Below are 21,305 nucleotides of genomic sequence, written 5' to 3' on the forward strand. Positions count from 1 at the left end.
GGTGTCCCCTCAGGTTCCACCCCAGGTTTCACCCCAGGTTCCACCCCAGGTGTCCCCTCAGGTGTCCCCCCAGGTTCCACCCCAGGTACCACCCCAGGTGTCCCCTCAGGTGCCCCCTCAGGTTCTCCCTCAGGTGTCCCCTCAGGTTCCACCCCAGGTGCCCCCTCAGGTGTCCCCTCAGTTGTCACCCCAGGTTCCACCCCAGGTGCCCCCCCAGGTGTCCCCCCAGGTGTCCCCCCAGGTGTCCCCCCAGGTGCCCCCCCAGGTGCCAGGCCAGGTGTCCCCTCAGGTGTCCTCCATGGTGTCCTGGATCCAGCGGGCGTAGCGGCACACCTTGGTGTAGACACCTGGGCGCCGCGGCTGCCCGCAGCGCTCCATGCCCCACGAGACGATGCCCTGCAGGCTGCCCTGGCACACCAGGGGGCCGCCGGAGTCGCCCTGGGGGACAGAGGGACAACGTCACCAAACGTCACCGCCGCGGGGACAGCCCAGCCCTCCTGGGGTTGGCCAAACCCTTGGGGGATCCCGTTGGGTTGGGTCAACCAAGGCCTCGTTGAGTTGGGTGAACTTATTGGGTTGGGTGACCCCTTGATGGACCTTGTTGGGTTGGGTGACCCCTTGGTGGCTCTCATTGGGTTGGGTCAACCAAGCCCTCGTTGGGTTGGGTGACCCCTTGGTGGATCTCGTTGGGTTTGGTGACTCCATGGATTGGTCAAACCCTTGCTGGATCTCGTTGGGTTTGGTGACCCCTTGATGGACCTCATTGGGTTTGATGACCCCTTGGTGGATCTCGTTGGGTTTGGTGACTCCATGGATTGGCCAAACCCTTGGTGGACCTCGTTGGGTTGAGTGACCCGCCCTGGGTTGGCCAAAGTCTTGGGGGATCCCGTTGGGTTGGGTGAACTTATTGGGTTGGGTGACCCCTTGATGGACCTTGTTGGGTTGGGTGACCCCCTGGGTTGGTCAAACCCTTGGTGGATCCCGTTGGGTTGGGTGGGACCTTGGGTTGGCCAAACCCTTGGGGGATCTCGTTGGGTTGGGTGACTCCATGGATTGGTCAAACCCTTTGTGGACCTCGTTGGGTGGGACCTTGGGTTGGCCAAACTCTTGGTGGGCCTCGTTGGGTTGGGTCAACCAAGCCCTCGTTGGGTTGGGTGACCCCTTGATGGATCTCGTTGGGTTTGGTGACTCCATGGGTTGGGTGACCCCTTGGTGGACCTCATTGGGTTGAGTGACCCCCCCTGGGTTGGCCAAACCCTTGGTGGGCCTCGTTGGGTTGGGTGAACTTATTGGGTTGGGTGACCCCATGGGTTGGTCAAACCCTTGGTGGACCTCGTTGGGTTGGGTCAACCAAGCCCTCCTTGGGTTTGGTGACCCCTTGATGGATCTCGTTGGGTTTGGTGACTCCATGGATTGGTCAAACCCTTGATGGACCTCGTTGGGTTGAGTGACCCGCCCTGGGTTGGCCAAACCCTTAATGGACCTCGTTGGGTTGGGTGAACTTATTGGGTTGGGTGACCCCTTGATGGACCTCGTTGGGTTGGGTGACCCCCCTGGGTTGGTCAAACCCTTGATGGGCCTCGTTGGGTTGGGTGGGACCTTGGGTTGGCCAAACTCTTGGTGGATCCCGTTGGGTTGGGTCAACCAAGCCCTCGTCGGGTTGGGTGACCCCTTGGTGGATCTCGTTGGGTTTGGTGACTCCATGGGTTGGTCAAACCCTTGGTGGATCTCGTTGGGTTGGGTGACCCCTTGATGGACCTCATTGGGTTGAGTGACCCCTTGGTGGATCTCTTTGGGTTTGGTGACTCCATGGATTGGTCAAACCGTTTGTGGACCTCGTTGGGTTGAGTGACCCCCCCTGGGTTGGCCAAACCCTTGGGGGATCTCGTTGGGTTGGGTCAACCAAGCCCTCGTTGGGTTTGGTGACCCATTGGTGGATCTCATTGGGTTTGGTGACTCCATGGATTGGTCAAACCCTTGATGGATCCCGTTGGGTTGGGTGACCCCATGGATTGGCCAAACTCTTGGTGGATCCCGTTGGGTTGGGTCAACCAAGCCCTCGTTAAGTTTGGTGACCCCTTGGTGGATCTCGTTGGGTTGGGTGACTCCATGGATTGGTCAAACCCTTGGTGGACCTCGTTGGGTTGAGTGACCCCCCCTGGGTTGGTCAAACCCTTGGTGGGCCTCGTTGGGTTGGGTCAACCAAGCCCTCCTTGGGTTGGGTGACCCCTTGATGGATCTCGTTGGGTTTGGTGACTCCATGGATTGGCCAAACCCTTGGTGGACCTCGTTGGGTTGAGTGACCCGCCCTGGGTTGGCCAAAGTCTTGGGGGATCCCGTTGGGTTGGGTGAACTTATTGGGTTGGGTGACCCCTTAATGGACCTTGTTGGGTTGGGTGACCCCCTGGGTTGGTCAAACCCTTGATGGGCCTCGTTGGGTTGGGTGGGACCTTGGGTTGGCCAAACTCTTGGTGGATCCCGTTGGGTTGGGTCAACCAAGCCCTCGTCGGGTTGGGTGACCCCTTGGTGGATCTCGTTGGGTTGGGTGACCCCTTGATGGACCTCATTGGGTTGAGTGACCCCTTGGTGGATCTCTTTGGGTTTGGTGACTCCATGGATTGGTCAAACCCTTTGTGGACCTCGTTGGGTTGAGTGACCCCCCCTGGGTTGGCCAAACTCTTGGGGGATCTCGTTGGGTTGGGTCAACCAAGCCCTCGTTGGGTTTGGTGACCCCTTGATGGATCTCGTTGGGTTTGGTGACCTCATGGATTGGTCAAACCCTTGGTGGATCCCGTTGGGTTGAGTGACCCCCCCTGGGTTGGCCAAACCCTTGGTGGGCCTCGTTGGGTTGGGTGAACTTATTGGGTTGGGTGACCCCTTGATGGACCTTGTTGGGTTTGATGACCCCTTGGTGGCTCTCATTGGGTTGGGTCAACCAAGCCCTCGTTGGGTTGGCCGAGCCCTTGGTGGATCTCGTTGGGTTTGAGGGCCCCAAACCTGGGCTCTCCTGCACCTCTGACCCCTCCCAGGTGTGCCCAGCTGTGCCCAGCTGTGCCCCAGGTGTCCCCAGGTGTGCCCAGGTGTGCCCAGCTTTGTCCCAGGTGTCCCCAAGTGTGCCCAGGTGTGCCCCAGCTGTGCCCAGGTGCGTCCAGGTGTGCCCAGGTGTGCCCCAGCTGTGCCCCAGGCATCCCCAGGTGTGTCCCAGCTGTGCCCAGGTGTGTCCAGGTTTGCCCAGGTGCCCCCAGGTGTGCCCAGGTGTCCCCAGGTGCCCCCAGGTGTGCCCCAGGTGGGCCCCAGGTGTGCCCAGATGTGCCCAGGTGTGCCCAGGTGTGCCCAGGTGTACCTGGCAGCTGTCCTGGCCGCCCTGCAGGTGCCCGGCGCAGATCATGTTGTCGGTGATGGAGCCGGGGTAGAAACGGCGACACTCGGCCGGGGAGAAGAGCGTGACATTGACACACTGCAGGACCTCGGGGTACGTCACTGCGGGGACAGAGTGACATCTGAGTGACCCTGAGTGACCCTGAGTGACCTCTGAGTGACCCCTGAGTGACCCTGAGTGACCCTGAGTGACCCTGAGTGACCCCTGAGTGACCCCTGAGTGACCTCTGAGTGACCCTGAGTGACCCTGAGTGACCTCTGAGTGACCCCTGAGTGACCCTGAGTGACCCTGAGTGACCCTGAGTGACCCCTGAGTGACCTCTGAGTGACCCCTGAGTGACCCTGAGTGACCCCTGAGTGACCCCTGAGTGACCTCTGAGTGACCCTGAGTGACCTCTGAGTGACCTCTGAGTGACCCTGAGTGACCTCTGAGTGACCCCTGAGTGACCCTGAGTGACCCTGAGTGACCCCTGAGTGACCTCTGACCTCTGAGTGCCCATCAATGTGACCCCTGAGTGACCTCTGAGTGACCCTGAGTGACCCTGAGTGACCCTGAGTGACCCCTGAGTGACCCCTGAGTGACCCTGAGTGACCCTGGGTGACCAGAGAGTGACCCTGAGTGACCCCTGAGTGACCCCGAGTGACCCCTGAGTGACCCCTGAGTGACCCTGAGTGACCCTGAGTGACCCTGAGTGACCCCTGAGTGACCCTGAGTGACCCCTGAGTGACCCTGAGTGACCCCTGAGTGACCCCTGAGTGACCCTGAGTGACCCTAAGTGACCCTGAGTGACCCCTGAGTGACCCCTGAGTGACCCCTGAGTGACCTCTGAGTGACCCTGAGTGACCCGAGTGACCCTGAGTGACCCTGAGTGACCCCTGAGTGACCCTGAGTGACCTCTGACCCCTGAGTGACCTCTGAGTGACCAATGAGTGACCATCACAGTGACATTGACACACTGCAGGACCTCAGGGTACGTCACTGCGGGGACAGAGTGACATCTGAGTGACCCTGAGTGACCCTGAGTGACCTCTGAGTGACCCTGAGTGACCTCTGAGTGACCCTGAGTGACCCCTGAGTGACTCCGAGTGACCCCTGAGTGCCCATCAATGTGACCACTGAGTGACCACTCGGGGTCCAAAATGACCACGAGGTCACCATGAGGAAACCCAGGTGACCCCGAGGTGACCACGAGGTGACCACGGTGACCATGAGGTGACCAAGGAGAGAACCCAGGTGACCATGAAGTGACCACGAGGTGACCAAGGAAAGAACCCAGGTGACCACGAGGTGACCACGAGGTGACCACGAGGTGACCACGAGGTGACCAAGGTGACCACGAGGTGACCACGAGGTGACCAAGGAGACAACCCAGGTGACCACGAGGTGACACGAGGTGACCAAGGAGAGAACCCAGGTGACCAGAAGGAGGTCCAGGTGACCATGAAGAAGGCCCAGGTGACTGTGAGGTGACCCAGAAGACCATGAGATGACCACTGAGTGACCACTGAGTGACCACTGAGTGACCACGAGATGCCCCTGATGACCGAAAGGTGGCCACAAGGAGACCCAAGTGTCCTTTAGGCGGTCCAGGTGACCCCCAGATGACCACGAGGAGACCCAAGTGACCACAAGGTGGCCCAGATGACCCTGAGATGACCATGAGATGCCCCAGATGACCACGAGGAGACCCAAATGACCACAAGGTGACCATGAGATGACCACAAGGAGACCCAGGTGACCACGAGATGACCATGAGGAGATCCAGATGCCCAGGAGATGCCCACGAAGTGCCCACAAGGAGCCCCAAATGACCACGAGGTGCCCACCAGGTGCCCCAAACCCCCTCCAGATGCCACCTGGGCCATGTCCCATCTCCACCAGGTGCCCCAAACCCCCTCCAGATGCCACCTGGGCCATGTCCCATCTCCACCAGGTGCCCCAAACCCCCTCCAGATGCCACCTGGGCCATGTCCCATCTCCACCAGGTGCCCCAAACCCCCTCCAGATGCCACCTGGGCCATGTCCCATCTCCACCAGGTGCCCCAAACCCCCTCCAGATGCCACCCCACCCAGGCCCCGCCCCCTGCGGTACCTTCAGGTGAGGTGGTGGCCCCCCAGCCCGAGGTGACGCAGGTGGTGCCGGGCTGGGGCAGGCACGAGGCCACCGGGATGGGCCGGACGCGGTCGGAGATGGCGGCGGGGGCCAGGAGCTTGAGGAGCATGATGTCGTTGTCCTTGGTGGACGGGTCGTAGCCCGGGTGGGCCACCATGCGGGCCACCATGCGGCGCTGCTCGCCCGCCTCGCGCGCGTACAGCCGGTGCTTGCCCAGCGCCACCGTGGTCACCCTGGGGGGACAGCACAGGTGGGACAGGTGAGGGACAGGTGAGGGACATCTGAGGGACACCTGAGGAACATCTGAGGAACATCTGAGGAACACCTGAGGAACACCTGAGGAACACCTGCGGGACATGGGGAACACATGGGGGGACAGGGACAGGTGAGGAACACCTGGGGAACACCTGAGGAACATCTGAGGATCATGGGGAACACATGGATGGGACACGGACAGGTGAGGGACACCTGAGGAACATCACAGGAACATCTGAGGAACATCTGAGGAACATCTGAGGAACACGGGGAACACATGGGGGGACAGGGACAGGTGAAGAACACCTGAGGAACACCCGAGGAACATCTCAGGAACATCTCAGGGACACTGAGGGACACCTGGGGGACACCTGAGGGACACCTGGGGGACACGCGGGGCCACCATGCGGCGCTGCTCGCCCACCTCGCGCGTGTACAGCCGGTGCTTGCCCAGCGCCACCGTGGTCACCCTGGGGGGACAGTGCAGGTGGGACAGGTGAGGGACAGGTGAGGAACATGGGGGGACAGGGACAGGTGAGGGACACCTGAGGAACATCTGAGGAACATCTGAGGAACATCTGAGGAACATGTGAGGAACACCTGAGGGACATGGGGAACACATGGGGGGACATGGGGAACACATGGAGGGGACAGGGACAGGTGAGGAACACCTGAGGAACATCTGAGGAACACCTGAGGAACATCTGAGGAACACCTGAGGGACACCTGAGGAACATCTGAGGAACATCTGAGGGACATGGGGAACACATGGGGGGACAAGGACAGATGAGGAACACCTGAGGAACACCAGAGGAACATCTCAGGACAGATGAGGAACACTGAGGAACACCTGAGGAACACCTGAGGAACACCTGAGGAACATCTGAGGAACATGGGGAACACATGGAGGGGACAGGGACAGGTGGGACAGGTGTGGGACAGATGTGTCCCCCAAGGTGCTCCCAAGGTGTGCCCAGGTGTGTGCCTAGGTGTGTGTTAGCTGTACCCAGGTGTGCCCAGGTGTGCCCAGGTGTGTGTTACCTGTGCCAGGTGTGTGTTACCTGTGCCAGGTGCGTGTTACCTGTGCCAGGTGTGTGTTACCTGTGCCAGGTGTGTGTTACCTGTGCCCAGGTGTGTGTTACCTGTGCCCAGGTGTGTGTTACCTGTACCCAGGTGTGCCCAGGTGTGTGTTACCTGTGCCAGGTGTGTGTTACCTGTACCAGGTGTGTGTTACCTGTGCCAGGTGTGTGTTACCTGTACCCAGGTGTGTGTTACCTGTACCCAGGTGTGTGTTACCTGTGCCCAGGTGTGTGTTACCTGTGCCAGGTGTGTGTTACCTGTACCCAGGTGTGTGTTACCTGTACCCAGGTGTGTGTTACCTGTATCCAGGTGTGTGTTACCTGTACCCAGGTGTGTGTTACCTGTGCCAGCTGTGTGTGTTACCTGTACCAGGTGTGTGTTACCTGTGCCCAGGTGTGTGTTACCTGTACCCAGGTGTGTGTTACCTGCACCCAGGTGTGTGTTACCTGTACCCAGGTGTGTGTTACCTGTACCCAGGTGTGTGTTACCTGTGCCAGGTGTGTGTTACCTGTGCCCAGGTGTGTGTTACCTGTACCCAGGTGTGTGTTACCTGTGCCAGGTGTGTGTTACCTGTATCCAGGTGTGTGTTACCTGTACCCAGGTGTGTGTTACCTGTGCCCAGGTGTGTGTTACCTGTGCCAGGTGTGTGTTACCTGTGCCCAGGTGTGTGTTACCTGTACCCAGGTGTGTGTTACCTGCACCCAGGTGTGTGTTACCTGTGCCAGGTGTGTGTTACCTGTACCCAGGTGTGTGTTACCTATACCCAGGTGTGTGTTACCTGTGCCAGGTGTGTGTTACCTGTGCCAGGTGTGTGTTACCATACCCAGCTGTGTGTTACCTGTGCCCAGGTGTGTGTTACCTGTGCCCAGGTGTGTGTTACCTGTACCAGGTGTGTGTTACCTGTGCCAGCTGTGTGTTACCTGTGCCCAGGTGTGTGTTACCTGTGCCCAGGTGTGTGTTACCTGTGCCAGGTGTGTGTTACCTGTACCAGGTGTGTGTTACCTGTGCCCAGGTGTGTGTTACCATACCCAGGTGTGTGTTACCTGTGCCAGGTGTGTGTTACCTGTGCCCAGGTGTGTGTTACCTGTGCCCAGGTGTGTGTTACCTGTGCCAGGTGTGTGTTACCTGTGCCCAGGTGTGTGTTACCTGTACCAGGTGTGTGTTACCTGTGCCCAGGTGTGTGTTACCTGTGCCAGGTGTGTGTTACCTGTGCCAGGTGTGTGTTACCTGTGCCCAGGTGTGTGTTACCTGTACCCAGGTGTGTGTTACCTGTGCCCAGGTGTGTGTTACCTGTGCCAGGTGTGTGTTACCTGTGCCCAGGTGTGTGTTACCTGTACCAGGTGTGTGTTACCTGTGCCCAGGTGTGTGTTACCTGTGCCAGGTGTGTGTTACCTGTACCCAGGTGTGTGTTACCTGTGCCCAGGTGTGTGTTACCTGTGTCCAGGTGTGTGTTACCTGTGTCCAGGTGTGTGTTACCTGTGCCAGGTGTGTGTTACCTGTACCCAGGTGTGTGTTACCTGTGCCCAGGTGTGTGTTACCTGTACCAGGTGTGTGTTACCTGTGCCAGGTGTGTGTTACCTGTGCCAGGTGTGTGTTACCTGTACCCAGGTGTGTGTTACCTGTACCAGGTGTGTGTTACCTGTGCCAGGTGTGTGTTACCTGTACCCAGGTGTGTTACCTGTGCCCAGGTGTGTGTTACCTGTACCCAGGTGTGCCCAGGTGTGTGTTACCTGTACCAGGTGTGTGTTACCTGTACCAGGTGTGTGTTACCTGCACCCAGGTGTGTGTTACCTGTGCCAGGTGTGTGTTACCTGTGCCAGGTGTGTGTTACCTGTACCAGGTGTGTGTTACCTGTGCCCACGTGTGTGTTACCTGTGCCCAGGTGTGCCCAGGTGTGTGTTACCTGTGCCAGGTGTGTGTTACCTGTGCCCAGGTGTGTATTACCTGTACCAGGTGTGTGTTACCTGTGCCAGGTGTGTGTTACCTGTACCCAGGTGTGTTACCTGTGCCCAGGTGTGTGTTACCTGTACCCAGGTGTGCCCAGGTGTGTGTTACCTGTACCAGGTGTGTGTTACCTGTACCAGGTGTGTGTTACCTGCACCCAGGTGTGTGTTACCTGTACCCAGGTGTGTGTTACCTGTGCCAGGTGTGTGTTACCTGTACCAGGTGTGTGTTACTGTGCCCAGGTGTGTGTTACCTGTGCCCAGGTGTGTGTTACCTGTACCAGGTGTGTGTTACCTGTACCAGGTGTGTGTTACCTGCACCCAGGTGTGTGTTACCTGTGCCAGGTGTGTGTTACCTGTACCAGGTGTGTGTTACCTGTGCCCAGGTGTGTGTTACCTGTGCCAGGTGTGTGTTACCTGTACCCAGGTGTGTGTTACCTGTACCAGGTGTGTGTTACCTGTACCAGGTGTGTGTTACCTGTACCCAGGTGTGCCCAGGTGTACCCAGGTGTGTGTTACCTGTACCAGGTGTGTGTTACCTGTGCCCAGGTGTGTGTTACCTGTACCAGGTGTGTGTTACCTGTGCCAGGTGTGTGTTACCTGTACCAGGTGTGTGTTACTGTGCCCAGGTGTGTGTTACCTGTGCCCAGGTGTGTTACCTGTACCAGGTGTGTGTTACCTGTACCCAGGTGTGTGTTACCTGTGCCCAGGTGTGTGTTACCTGTACCCAGGTGTGTGTTACCTGTACCCAGGTGTGTGTTACCTGTACCAGGTGTGTCCCTTACCCAGGTGTGTATTACCTGTGCCAGGTGTGCCAGGTGTGTGTTACCTGTACCCAGGTGTGTGTTACCTGTGCCAGGTGTGTCCCTTACCCAGGTGTGGTGCAGTGCGCCGCTGTCACCACCCAGCGCGGGGCCACCAGGACGCCGCCGCAGTAGAGCTTGAACATGTCCAGCACGGCCACCTGCCAGGGCTGCGAGTGCGGGGCGCAGGCGTGGCCGCCCACCACACGGGTGTCACCTGTCACCTGGGGCACCTGTGTCACTGGGGGACATGGAACAGACACCTGTCAGTGTCACCTGTCACCTGCCAGGGCTGCGAGTGCGGGGCGCAGGCGTGGCCGCCCACCACACGGGTGTCACCTGTCACCTGGGGCACCTGTGTCACTGGGGGACATGGAACACCTGTCAGTGTCACCTGTCAGTGTCAGTGTCACCTGTCACCTGGGGCACTGCAGGAACATGGAACACCTGTCAGTGTCACCTGTCAGTGTCACCTGTCACCTGCCAGGGCTGCGAGTGCGGGGCGCAGGCGTGGCCGCCGACCACCCGCGTGTCACCTGTCACCTGTGTCACCTGTGTCACTGGGGGACAGGGAACAGAGACATGGAACACCTGTCAGTGTCACCTGTCACCTGCCAGGGCTGTGAGTGCGGGGCGCAGGCGTGGCCTCCCACCACCCGCGTGTCACCTGTCACCTGTGTCACCTGTGTCACTGGGGGACATGGAACACCTGTCAGTGTCACCTGTCAGTGTCAGTGTCACCTGTCACCTGTGTCACCTGTGTCACTGGGGGACATGGAACAGAGACATGGAACACCTGTCAGTGTCACCTGTCAGTGTCAGTGTCACCTGTCAGTGTCACCTGTCAGTGTCACCTGTCAGTGTCACCTGTCACCTGCCAGGGCTGCGAGTGCGGGGTGCAGGCGTGGCCTCCGACCACCCGCGTGTCACCTGTCACCTGTGTCACCTGTGTCACTGGGGGACATGGAACAGACACCTGTCAGTGTCACCTGTCAGTGTCACCTGTCACCTGTGTCACCTGTGTCACTGGGGGACATGGAACACCTGTCAGTGTCACCTGTCAGTGTCACCTGTCACCTGTCAGTGTCACCTGTCACCTGTCAGTGTCACCTGTCACCTGGGGCACTGGGGGACATGGAACACCTGTCAGTGTCACCTGTCAGTGTCACCTGTCAGTGTCACCTGTCAGTGTCACCTGTCACCTGGGTCACCTGCCAGCCTGGGGGGACAATGAACAGACACCTGTCAGTGTCACCTGCCAATGTCACCTGTCAGTGTCACCTGTCACCTGTGTCCCCGCGAGGACATGGACCACAGACAGCCTTGAGTGTCACCTGTGTCACCGCTGCGGGACATCGATCAGAGACAGCCCTGTCACCTGTCAGTGTCACCTGTCACCTGGCCATTGGCCCCTCACCTGTCCCTCCCCCGTCCCCTCACCCATGACCCCTCACCTGTCCCCTCACCTGTCCCCATTGTCCCATCACCTGTCCCGACTGTCCCCTCACCTGTGACCCCTCACCTGTCCCCTCCCCGTCCCCTCACCTCTCCCCCGTCCCCTCACCTGTCCCCTGTCCCCTCCCCTGTCCCCTCCCCTGTCCCCTCACCTGTCCCCTCCCCTCACCTGTCCCCTCCCCTGTCCCCTCACCTGTCCCCTCCCCTCCCCTGTCCCCTCCCCTCCCCTGTCCCCTCACCTGTCCCCTCACCTGTCCCCTGTCCCCTCCCCTCCCCTGTCCCCTCCCCTCACCTGTCCCCTCCCCCACCTGTCCCCTTCCCTCACCTGTCCCCTCACCTGTTCCCTGTCCCCACTGTCCCCTCACCCGTGACCCCTCCCCTGTCCCCATTGTCCCCTCATCTGTCCCCACTGTCCCCTCCCCTGTCCCCTCCCCTGTCCCCTCACCTGTCCCCTCCCCTGACCTGTCCCCTGTCCCCTCACCTGTCCCCTCACCTGTCCCCTGTCCCCTCACCTGTCCCCTCCCCTGTCCCCTCCCCTCACCTGTCCCCTGTCCCCTCACCTGTCCCCTCACCTGTCCCCTGTCCCCTCACCTGTCCCCTCCCCTCACCTGTCCCCTGTCCCCTGCCCTGTCCCCTCCCCTCCCCTGTCCCCACTGTCCCCTCCCCTGTCCCCATTGTCCCCTCCCCTGTCCCCTCCCCTGTCCCCACTGTCCCCTCCCCTCACCTGTCCCCTCCCCTGTCCCCATTGTCCCCTCCCCTGTCCCCTCCCCTCACCTGTCCCCTCCCCTGTCCCCTCCCCTGTCCCCTCCCCTGTCCCCTCACCTCACCTGTCCCCTCACCTGTCCCCTCACCTGTCCCCTGTCCCCTCACCTGTCCCCTGTCCCCTCACCTGTCCCCATTGTCCCCTCCCCTGTCCCCACTGTCCCCTCCCCTGTCCCCTCCCCTCCCCTGTCCCCTCACCTGTCCCCTGTCCCCTCACCTGTCCCCATTGTCCCCTCCCCTGTCCCCACTGTCCCCTCCCCTGTCCCCTCCCCTCCCCTGTCCCCTCCCCTGTCCCCTCCCCTCACCTGTCCCCATTGTCCCCTCCCCTGTCCCCTCACCTGTCCCCATTGTCCCCTCCCCTGTCCCCACTGTCCCCTCACCTGTCACCAGCAGCAGCGCCAGGAGCGCCGCGGGAGCCGCCAGGGGGCGCCACGTCATCGCCGCTGGGGGCGGAGCCGGAAATTTGGGCTCAGTTCGGGGCATTTTGGGGCATTTCGGGGATTTGGGGGAATTTGGGGATTTTGGGTCCTCTTGGGGAGTTTTGGGGTCATTTGGGGTCATTTTTGGGGAAATTTGGGGGAGTTTGGGGTCGGTTTTGAGGAGTTTGGGGCAATTTGGGGACATTTTGGGGGATTTTGGGGTCATTTTGGGGAAATTTTGGGGTCATTTTGGGAGGATTGGGGTCATTTTTGGGTCATTTTTGGGTCTTTTGGGAGGGATTTGGGGTCATTTTTGGGGAGTTTTGGGCAATTTTTGTCATTTTGGGGCATTTTGGGGTCATTTTGGAGGGATTGGGGTCATTTTGGGGGAATTTTTGGGTCATTTTTGGGTCTTTTGGGAGGGATTTGGGGTCATTTTTGGGGAGTTTTGGGCATATTTTGACATTTTGGGGCATTTTGGGGTCATTTTGGAGGGATTTGGGTCATTTTTTGGGGGAATTTTTGGGGAGGTTTTGGGTCAATTTTGAGGAGTTTGGAACATTTTTGGGGAGTTTTGGGCAATTTTTGACATTTTGGGGACATTTTGGGGTCATTTTGGGGTCATTTTAGAAGGGATTTGGGTCAATTTTTGGGGAATTTTTGGGGAGGTTTTGGGTCAATTTTGAGGAGTTTGGGACATTTTGGGGAGTTTTGGGGTCATTTTTTGGCATTTTGGGGTCATTTTGGGGGAGTTTGGGGTCATTTGGGGCCGTTTTGGGGTCATTTTCGGTATTTTCGGGTAATTTTGGGGTGGTTTTTGGTAATTTCAAATATTTTGGGATAATTTCGGGTATTTCGGGGTCATTTTGGGATAATTCGGGGTCATTTCAGGCATTTGGGTGCAATTTTTGTGTCATTTTGGGGAGTTTGGGGGTAATATCGGGCATTTTGGGACCATTTTTGGGTATTTTGGGGGCATTTTGGGATAATTTTGGGTATTTTGGGGTCGTTTGGGGATAATTTTGGGTATTTCGGGTATTTTTGAGGCATTTTGGGGTCATTTTGGGTATTTTTGGGTATTTTGGGGGCATTTTGGGATAATTTTGGGGTCGTTTGGGGATAATTTTGGGTATTTTGGGTATTTTTGGGGTCATTTTGGGACATTTTGGGGCATTTTGGGGACATTTTGGGTATTTTGGGGTAGTTTGGGGATAATTTTGGGTATTTCGGGTATTTTTGGGGTCATTTTGGGACATTTTGGGGACATTTTGGGGCATTTTGGGATAATTTTGGGTATTTTGGGGTCGTTTGGGGATAATTTTGGGTATTTTGGGTATTTTTGAGGCATTTTGGGGTCATTTTGGGTATTTTTGGGTATTTTGGGGGCATTTTGGGATAATTTTGGGGTCGTTTGGGGATAATTTTGGGTATTTCGGGTATTTTTGGGGCATTTTGGGGTCATTTTGGGACATTTTGGGGTCATTTTGGGACATTTTGGGGTAATTTTGGGACATTTTGGGGTAATTTTGGGACATTTTGGGGACATTTTGGGGACATTTTGGGTATTTTGGGGTCGTTTGGGGATAATTTTGGGTATTTTGGGTATTTTTGGGGCATTTTGGGGTCATTTTGGGTATTTTTGGGTATTTTGGGGGCATTTTGGGATAATTTTGGGGTCGTTTGGGGATAATTTTGGGTATTTTGGGTATTTTTGGGGTCATTTTGGGTCATTTTGGGGTCATTTTGGGACATTTTGGGGACATTTTGGGACATTTTGGGGTAATTTTGGGACATTTTGGGGCATTTTTGGGACATTTTGGGACATTTTGGGGTAATTTTGGGACATTTTGGGGCATTTTGGGGACATTTTGGGGTCATTTTGGGACATTTTGGGTAATTTTGGGACATTTTGGGGTCATTTTGGGACATTTTGGGGTAATTTGGGACATTTTGGGGTCATTTTGGGACATTTTGGGGACATTTTGGGTAATTTTGGGGTCATTTTGGGACATTTTGGGGCATTTTGGGGCATTTTGGGGACATTTTGGGGCATTTTGGGGACATTTTGGGGTCATTTTGGGGACATTTGGGGACATTTTGGGACATTTTGGGGTCATTTCAGGTTCTCCCCCCCCTGTTCCCCTCCCCCCCCCGCCCCACCGGGGCCCTTTCGCAACGGTGACGTCATCGGGCCCAGCCCGGTGGGGCTCATTAACGAGGGCGTTAATTGGCCTTAATTAGCGGCCCTAATTAGCGGGCCCCGCCCCGCCCCGCCCCCACCCCGGCCCGGGGCTCGGTGACCTCCGGAGACCCCGCGGGGGCTGATGGGAAAGGGGCGGGGCCTGGGAAAGGGGCGGGGCCCAGCTTGGGGCTGGGATCCCAGTTTGGGGTTCAGGTCCCAGTTTGGGGTTCAGGTCCCAGTTTGGGGTCCCAGTGTGGGTTCCCAGTTTGGAGTTCAGGTCCCAGTTCAGGTCCCAGTTTGGGGTCGGGTTCCCAGTTTGGGGTCCCAGTTTGGGGTTCAGGTCCCAGTTTGGGGTTCAGGTCCCAGTTTGGGTTCCCAGTTTGGGGTTCAGGTCCCAGTTTGGGGTTCAGGTCCCAGTTTGGGGTCCCAGTGTGGGTTCCCAGTTTGGAGTTCAGGTCCCAGTTCAGGTCCCAGTTTGGGGTCGGGTTCCCAGTTTGGGGTCCCAGTTTGGGGTTCAGGTCCCAGTTTGGGGTTCAGGTCCCAGTTTGGGTTCCCAGTTTGGGGTTCAGGTCCCTGTTCAGGTCCCAGTTTGGGGTTGGGGTCCCAGTTCGGGTTCCCAGTTTGGGGTTCAGGTCCCAGTTTGGGTTCCCAGTTTGGGTTCCCAGTTTGGAGTTCCGGTCCCAGTTCAGGTCCCAGTTTGGGGTTGGGTTCCCAGCTCAGGTTCCCAGTTTGGGGTTAGGGTCCCAGTTTGTGTTCCCAGTTTGGGGTTGGGTTCCCAGTTTGGGGTTCAGGTCCCAGTTTGGGGTTGGGGTCCCAGTTTGGGGTTCAGGTCCCAGTTTGGGTTCCCAGTTTGGGGTTGGGGTCCCAGTCTGGGTTCCCAGTTTGAGTTCCCAGTTTGGGTTCCCAGTCTGGGTTCCCAGTTTGGGGTTCAGGTCCCAGTTTGGGTTCCCAGTTTGGGTTCCCAGTTTGGGGTTGGGTCCCAGTTTGGGTTCCCAGTTTGGGGTTCAGGTCCCAGTTTGGGTTCCCAGTTTGGGTTCCCAGTTTGGGGTTGGGGTCCCAGTTTGGGTTCCCAGTTTGGGGTTGGGTCCCAGTTTGGGTTCCCAGTTTGGGGTTGGGGTCCCAGTTTGGGGTTGGGTTCCCAGTCTGGGTTCCCAGTTTGAGTTCCCAGTTTGAGTTCCCAGTTTGGGGTTGGGTCCCAGTTTGGGGTCCCAGTTCAGGTCCCAGTTTGGGGTTGGGTCCCAGTTTGGGTTCCCAGTTTGGGTTCCCAGTTTGGGTTCCCAGTTTGGGGTTGGGTTCCCAGTTTGGGTTTCCAGTTTGGGTTCAGGCCCCGCCCACTGGAAATTGGCCCCGCCCCTTTCCCCCGTGGGAACCGGAACCAGGGAGGGACTGGGACCAACTGGGATGAACTGGGACCAACTGGGAGAGTGAAACTGGGACTGGGATAAACTGGGATGAGCTGGGAGAGGGGGAAATTGGGGACTGGGACCAACTGGGATGAACTGGGATGAGCTGGGACAAACTGGGACAAACTGGGAATGGGGGAAATTGGGGACTGAACCAACTGGGATGAACTGGGATAAACTGGGACAAACTGGGACAAACTGGGAGCAGGGGAAATTGGGGACTGGGATAAACTGGGATGAACTGGGCGCGGGGGAAATTGGGGACTGGGACAAACTGGGACAAACTGGGATAGACTGGGACAAACTGGGACAAACTGGGATGAGCTGGGACAAACTGAGACAAACTGGGAATGGGGAAATTGGGGACTGGGACAAACTGGGATGAACTGGGACCAACTGGGACAAACTGGGAATGGGGGAAATTGGGGACTGGGACAAACTGGGATGAACTGGGATGAGCTGGGACAAACTGGGAGAGAAGGACGCTAGATTGGGTCAAACTGGGCCAAACTGGGCCAGGGTGACAGTGAGAACTGGGGCCCAAACTGGGCCAAACTGGGACCCTAGGACTGGGACAAACTGGGCCAAACTGGGCCAGGAAGAACGCAGGAACTGGGGCCAAACTGGGCTAAACTGGGCTAAACTGGGCCAGGGTGACAGCGGGGAACTGGGACCAACTGGGAGAGAAGAGACACCAGGAACTGGGGCCAAACTGGGCCAAACTGGGACTGGGCCAAACTGGGGTCAAACTGGGACTGGGCCAAACTGGGACTGGGCCAAACTGGGCCAAACTGGGGCCAAACTGGGACTGGGCCAAACTGGGCCAGACTGGGACTGGGCCATACTGGGACAGGGTGACACCAGAGACTGGGGTAAACTGGGCCAAACTGGGACTGGGCCAAACTGGGACTGGGCCAAACTGGGTCAAACTGGGCCAAACTGGGACAGGGTGACACCAGAGACTGGAGTAAACTGGGCCAAACTGGGCCAAACTGGGACAGGGTGATAGTAGGAACTGGGCCAAACTGGGACCCTGGGACTGGGTCAAACTGGGCCAAACTGGGACAAACTGGGACTGGGTCAAACTGGGACAAACTGGGACAAACTGGGATGGTGTGACACTGGGGAATGGAGACAAACTGGGACCCTGGGACTGGGTCAAACTGGGACAAACTGGGATGGGGTCAAACTGGGAACTGGGGCCAAACTGGGACAGGGTCAAACTGGGACAAACTGGGCCAAACTGGGATGGGGTAACTTGGGGAACTGGGGCCAAACTGGGACAGGGTGACTCGGGGAACTGGGCCAAACTGGGATGGGGTAACTGGGGGGTACTGGGCCAAACTGGGACGGGGTCAAACTGGGACAGGGTGACTCGGGGAACTGGGCCAAACTGGGACAGGGCGACTCGGGGAACTGGGACAAACTGGGACCCTGGGACTGGGCCAAACTGGGCCAAACTGGGATGGGGTAACTTGGGGAACTGGGGCCAAACTGAGACAGGGTGACACTGGGATACTGGGGCCAAACTGGGATGGGGTAACTGGGGGGTACTGGGGACAAACTGGGACAGGGTGACACTGGGAAACTGGGCCAAACTGGGACAAACTGGGATGGGGTAACTGGGGGTACTGGGGACAAACTGGGACAGGGTGACACTGGGAAACTGGGCCAAACTGGGCCAAACTGGGATGGGGTAACTGGGGGTACTGGGGACAAACTGGGACAGGGTGACACTGGGAAACTGGGCCAAACTGGGACAGGGTGACACTGGGGAACTGGGGCAAACTGGGACAGGGTGACACCGGGGAACTGGGGCAAACTGGGACAAACTGGGATGGGGTAACTGGGGGGTACTGGGGACAAACTGGGACAGGGTCAAACTGGGCCAGGGTGACTCAGGGAACTGGGACAAACTGGGCCAAACTGGGACAGGGTGACTCGGGGAACTGGGACAAACTGGGACAGGGTGACACCAGGAACTGGGGCCAAACTGGGACAGGGTGACTCGGGGAACTGGGACAAACTGGGCCAAACTGGGACAGGGTGACACCGGGAACTGGGGCCAAACTGGGCCAGGGTGACTCGGGGAACTGGGCCAAACTGGGACGGGGTAACTCGGGGAACTGGGCCAAACTGGGACAGGGTGACACCAGGAACTGGGACCAACTGGGCCAAACTGGGACAGGGTGACTCGGGGAACTGGGCCAAACTGGGACAGGGTGACACCAGGAACTGGGACCAACTGGGCCAAACTGGGACAGGGTGACTCGGGGAACTGGGGCCCAACTGGGACAGGGGACTGGGCCAAACTGGTGCCCCCTCCCCCCTCCCAGCTTCCCCCCGCCCCTCCCCCCCCAAACCTGCGCGCCGCCCCTCGGGGGGGCCGGGGGGGGGTGGGGCCACCCCGGCTCCTTCCTCGCTCGCCGCTGTCGCCTCCGTTGTCCCCTCGCTGTCCCCGCCGTGTCCCCGCTGTCCCCTCGCCGTCCCCGCGCTGTCCCCAAAGGGGGACACGCCCCTCCCCCACCCCCTCCCCGCGGACACGCCCCTCCCCTCCCCCCCCCCCCCAAATTTTTAATTGGGGCGTGGGGGACGCGGATTAATCCGGGCGGGGCTGCGGGGGGGGAGGGGAGGGAGGGAGGGAGGGGTGGAGGGGGTGGGGGAGGGGCGGGGAGGGAGGGGGGGAGGGGTTTGGGGGAGAAGGGGGAAAATTGGGGGGGGGTCCTGATTGGCTGAGAGGGGATTTTGGGGGAGGGGAGAATTTTGGGGGGTTCTGATTGGCTGAGAGGGATTTGGGGGGATTTTTGGGGGGATTTTTGGGGGGGGTCTCGATTGGTTGGGGGGGGATTTTGGGGGAGGGGGGAATTTTGGGAGGGATTTGGGAGAAGATTTTGGGGGTTTCTGATTGGCTAGGAGGGATTTTGGGGGGCTCTGATTGGCTGAGGTGGATTTTGGGGGGGATTTTTGGGGGTCCTGATTGGCTGAGAGGGATTTGGGGGAATTTTTGGGGTGATTTTGGGGTTGTCTTGATTGGCTGGGAAGGGATTTTGGGGGAGGGGAGAATTTTGGGGGGCCCTAATTGGCTGAGAGGGATTTGGGGGGATTTTTGGGGGGTCTTGATTGGCTGAGAGAGGTTTCTGGAGGAGGGGCGAATTTTGGGAGGGATTTTGGGGGTTTCTGATTGGTTGGGGGAGATTTTGGGGGGGATATTGGGGGATCCTGATTGGCTGAGAGGAGATTTTGGGGGGATTTTGGGGTGTCCTAATTGGCTGAGAGGGGATTTGGGGACAGGAGAGAAAATTTTGGGGGGTCTTGATTGGCTGAGGGGGATTTTGGGAAAGATTTTGGGGGGATCTGGGGGAATTCTGATTTGTTTGAGGGGATTTTAGGAGGGCCCTGATTGGCTGAAGGGGATTTTGGGGGGATTTAGGGCATCCTGATTGGTTGGGGGAGGGATTTGGGGGAAATTTTGGGGGAGATTTGGAGAGTCCTGATTGGTTGGGGGAGGGGAAATTTGGAGGAGGGGGGATTTTGGAGTAGCTTCAAAAGGGGATTTCAAAAGTCCTGTTTCCCACACTTTTCTCCTCCTTTTCCACCATTTCTCTCACTTTTCCCATCTTTCCCCCTCATTTTCCCGCCTTTTCCCCCTCAAATTTCCCTTTCCCCTTCCCATTTCCCTCATTTTTCTGCCGTTTCTGTTCCCTTGCCATATTTTGCTTCCAGTCTTTTCCCCCTCAAATTTCCCACCGTTTTCTCCTGTTTTTCCTGACTTTTCCCCCCTCAAATTTCCCCTTTTTCCCCTTTTCATTTCCCACCCTTTCCCCCTCACATTTCCCGCCATTTCCCCCTCACTTTTCCCATTTCCCCCTCACTTTTCCCACCATTTCTCCCTCCCATTTCTCACCTTTATCCCCTCACATTTCCCTCATTTTTCCCCTCACGTTTCCCTCGTTTTTCCTTTCAGATCTCCTCACATTTCCCCCTCACATTTCCCCTTTTCCCCTCACATTTCTCACATTTTTTGCTCACTTTTCCTGCCTTTTTCCCCTCACATTTCCCACCCTTTCCCCATCTCATTTCCCGCCCTTTTCCCCTCTCAATTCCTGCAATTTTCCCCTCACATTTCCTGCCTTCGTCCCCACTTTTCCCACCATTTCCCCCTCACTTTTCCCACAATTTCCCCCTCACTTTTCCCACAATTTTCCCCTCACATTTCCTGTCCTTTTTTCCTCACTTTCCCCTTCATTTTTTCCCACAATTTCCCCTCACATTTCCCACCCTTTCCCCCTCACATTTCCCGCCTTTTCCCCTTCATTTTCCTGCCCTTTCCCCCTCACTTTTCCCACCATTTCCCCTCACATTTCCAGCCATTCCCGGCCTCACGTTTCCCTTCACATTTCCTGCTTTTTCCCCCTCATATTTCCCTCCATTTTCCCCTCATGTTTCCCGCCATTTTCCCCTCACGTTTCCCGCTTTTTTCCCCCCTTTATTTCCCTCCATTTTCCCCTTACATTTCCCACAATTTTCCCCCTCCATTTCCCTCTCAAATTTCCCACCTTTTTCCTTTCACATTTCCTGCATTTTTCCCCCTCACGTTTCCCGCCATTTTCCCCTCACGTTTCCCGCCATTTTCCCCTCACGTTTCCCGCCATTTTCCCCTCACATTTTCCCCTCACATTTCCCTCCATTTTCCCCTCACGTTTCCCGCCATTTTCCCCGTCACGTTTCCCGCCATTTTCCCCTCACGTTTCCCGCCATTTTCCCCTCACATTTTCCTCCATTTTCCCCTCACATTTTCCCTCCATTTTCCCCTCACGTTTCCCGCCATTTTCCCCTCACGTTTCCCGCCATTTTCCCCTCACGTTTCCCACCATTTCCCCTCACGTTTCCCGCCATTTTCCCCTCACGTTTCCCGCCATTTTCCCCTCACATTTCCCTCCATTTTCCCCTCACATTTCCCTCCATTTTCCCCTCACATTTCCCGCCATTTTCCCCTCACGTTTCCCGCCATTTTCCTCTCACGTTTCCCGCCATTTTCCCCTCACATTTTCCTCCATTTTCCCCGTCACGTTTCCCGCCATTTTCCCCTCACGTTTCCCGCCATTTTCCCCTCACATTTCCCTCCATTTTCCCCTCACATTTCCCTCCATTTTCCCCTCACATTTCCCGCCATTTTCCCCTCACGTTTCCCGCCATTTTCCTCTCACGTTTCCCGCCATTTTCCCCTCACATTTTCCTCCATTTTCCCCTCACGTTTCCCGCCATTTCCCCTCATGTATTCCTCCCTTCTCCTTTCACATTTCCCACCCTTTTCCCCCCTCACTTTTTTCCTGTTTTCCCCCCACATTTCCCCCTCACGTTTCCCACCTTTTTCCCTCCACATTTCCCGCCATTTTCCCTTCACATTTCCCATCCTTTCCCCCTCAAACTTCCCCTTTTCCTCTCACACTCTGCTTTTTTTTGCTCACTTTTTCCCTCCACATTTCCCACCATTTTCCCCTCACTTCCACT

General features: G+C 57.4%; 1 protein-coding gene across 1 annotated transcript; it reads right to left on the reverse strand.

Moving 5' to 3' along the window:
• Window positions 1–239: 239 nt before the first annotated feature.
• On the reverse strand, window positions 240–18,263 carry LOC132341371 (kallikrein-14-like). The gene is made up of 7 exons (XM_059872874.1): window positions 18,158–18,263; window positions 12,171–12,233; window positions 10,054–10,133; window positions 9,643–9,734; window positions 5,472–5,725; window positions 3,344–3,480; window positions 240–438 (listed from the first exon to the last, which is right to left on the reverse strand). The coding sequence occupies exons 2-7, from the start codon at window positions 12,226–12,228 to the stop codon at window positions 286–288; spliced, it is 774 nt and encodes a 257-aa protein (XP_059728857.1). The 5' UTR covers window positions 12,229–12,233; window positions 18,158–18,263; the 3' UTR covers window positions 240–285.
• Window positions 18,264–21,305: the final 3,042 nt, after the last annotated feature.

Source organism: Haemorhous mexicanus, chromosome 39 (genome assembly GCF_027477595.1).
Source record: "Haemorhous mexicanus isolate bHaeMex1 chromosome 39, bHaeMex1.pri, whole genome shotgun sequence".
NCBI lineage: Eukaryota > Metazoa > Chordata > Aves > Passeriformes > Fringillidae > Haemorhous > Haemorhous mexicanus.

Excerpts from the sequence above, each read along its gene's own strand:
- LOC132341371 (XM_059872874.1), bottom strand. The coding sequence starts at position 12,228 with ATGACGTGGCGCCCCCTGGCGGCTCCCGCGGCGCTCCTGGCGCTGCTG. Across the intron at positions 9,735-10,053 it reads CGCACTCGCAGCCCTGGCAG|GTGGCCGTGCTGGACATGTT; the intron begins GTGACAGGTGAC and ends CAGCCCTGGCAG. Across the intron at positions 439-3,343 it reads GCGGCCAGGACAGCTGCCAG|GGCGACTCCGGCGGCCCCCT; the intron begins GTACACCTGGGC and ends TCTGTCCCCCAG.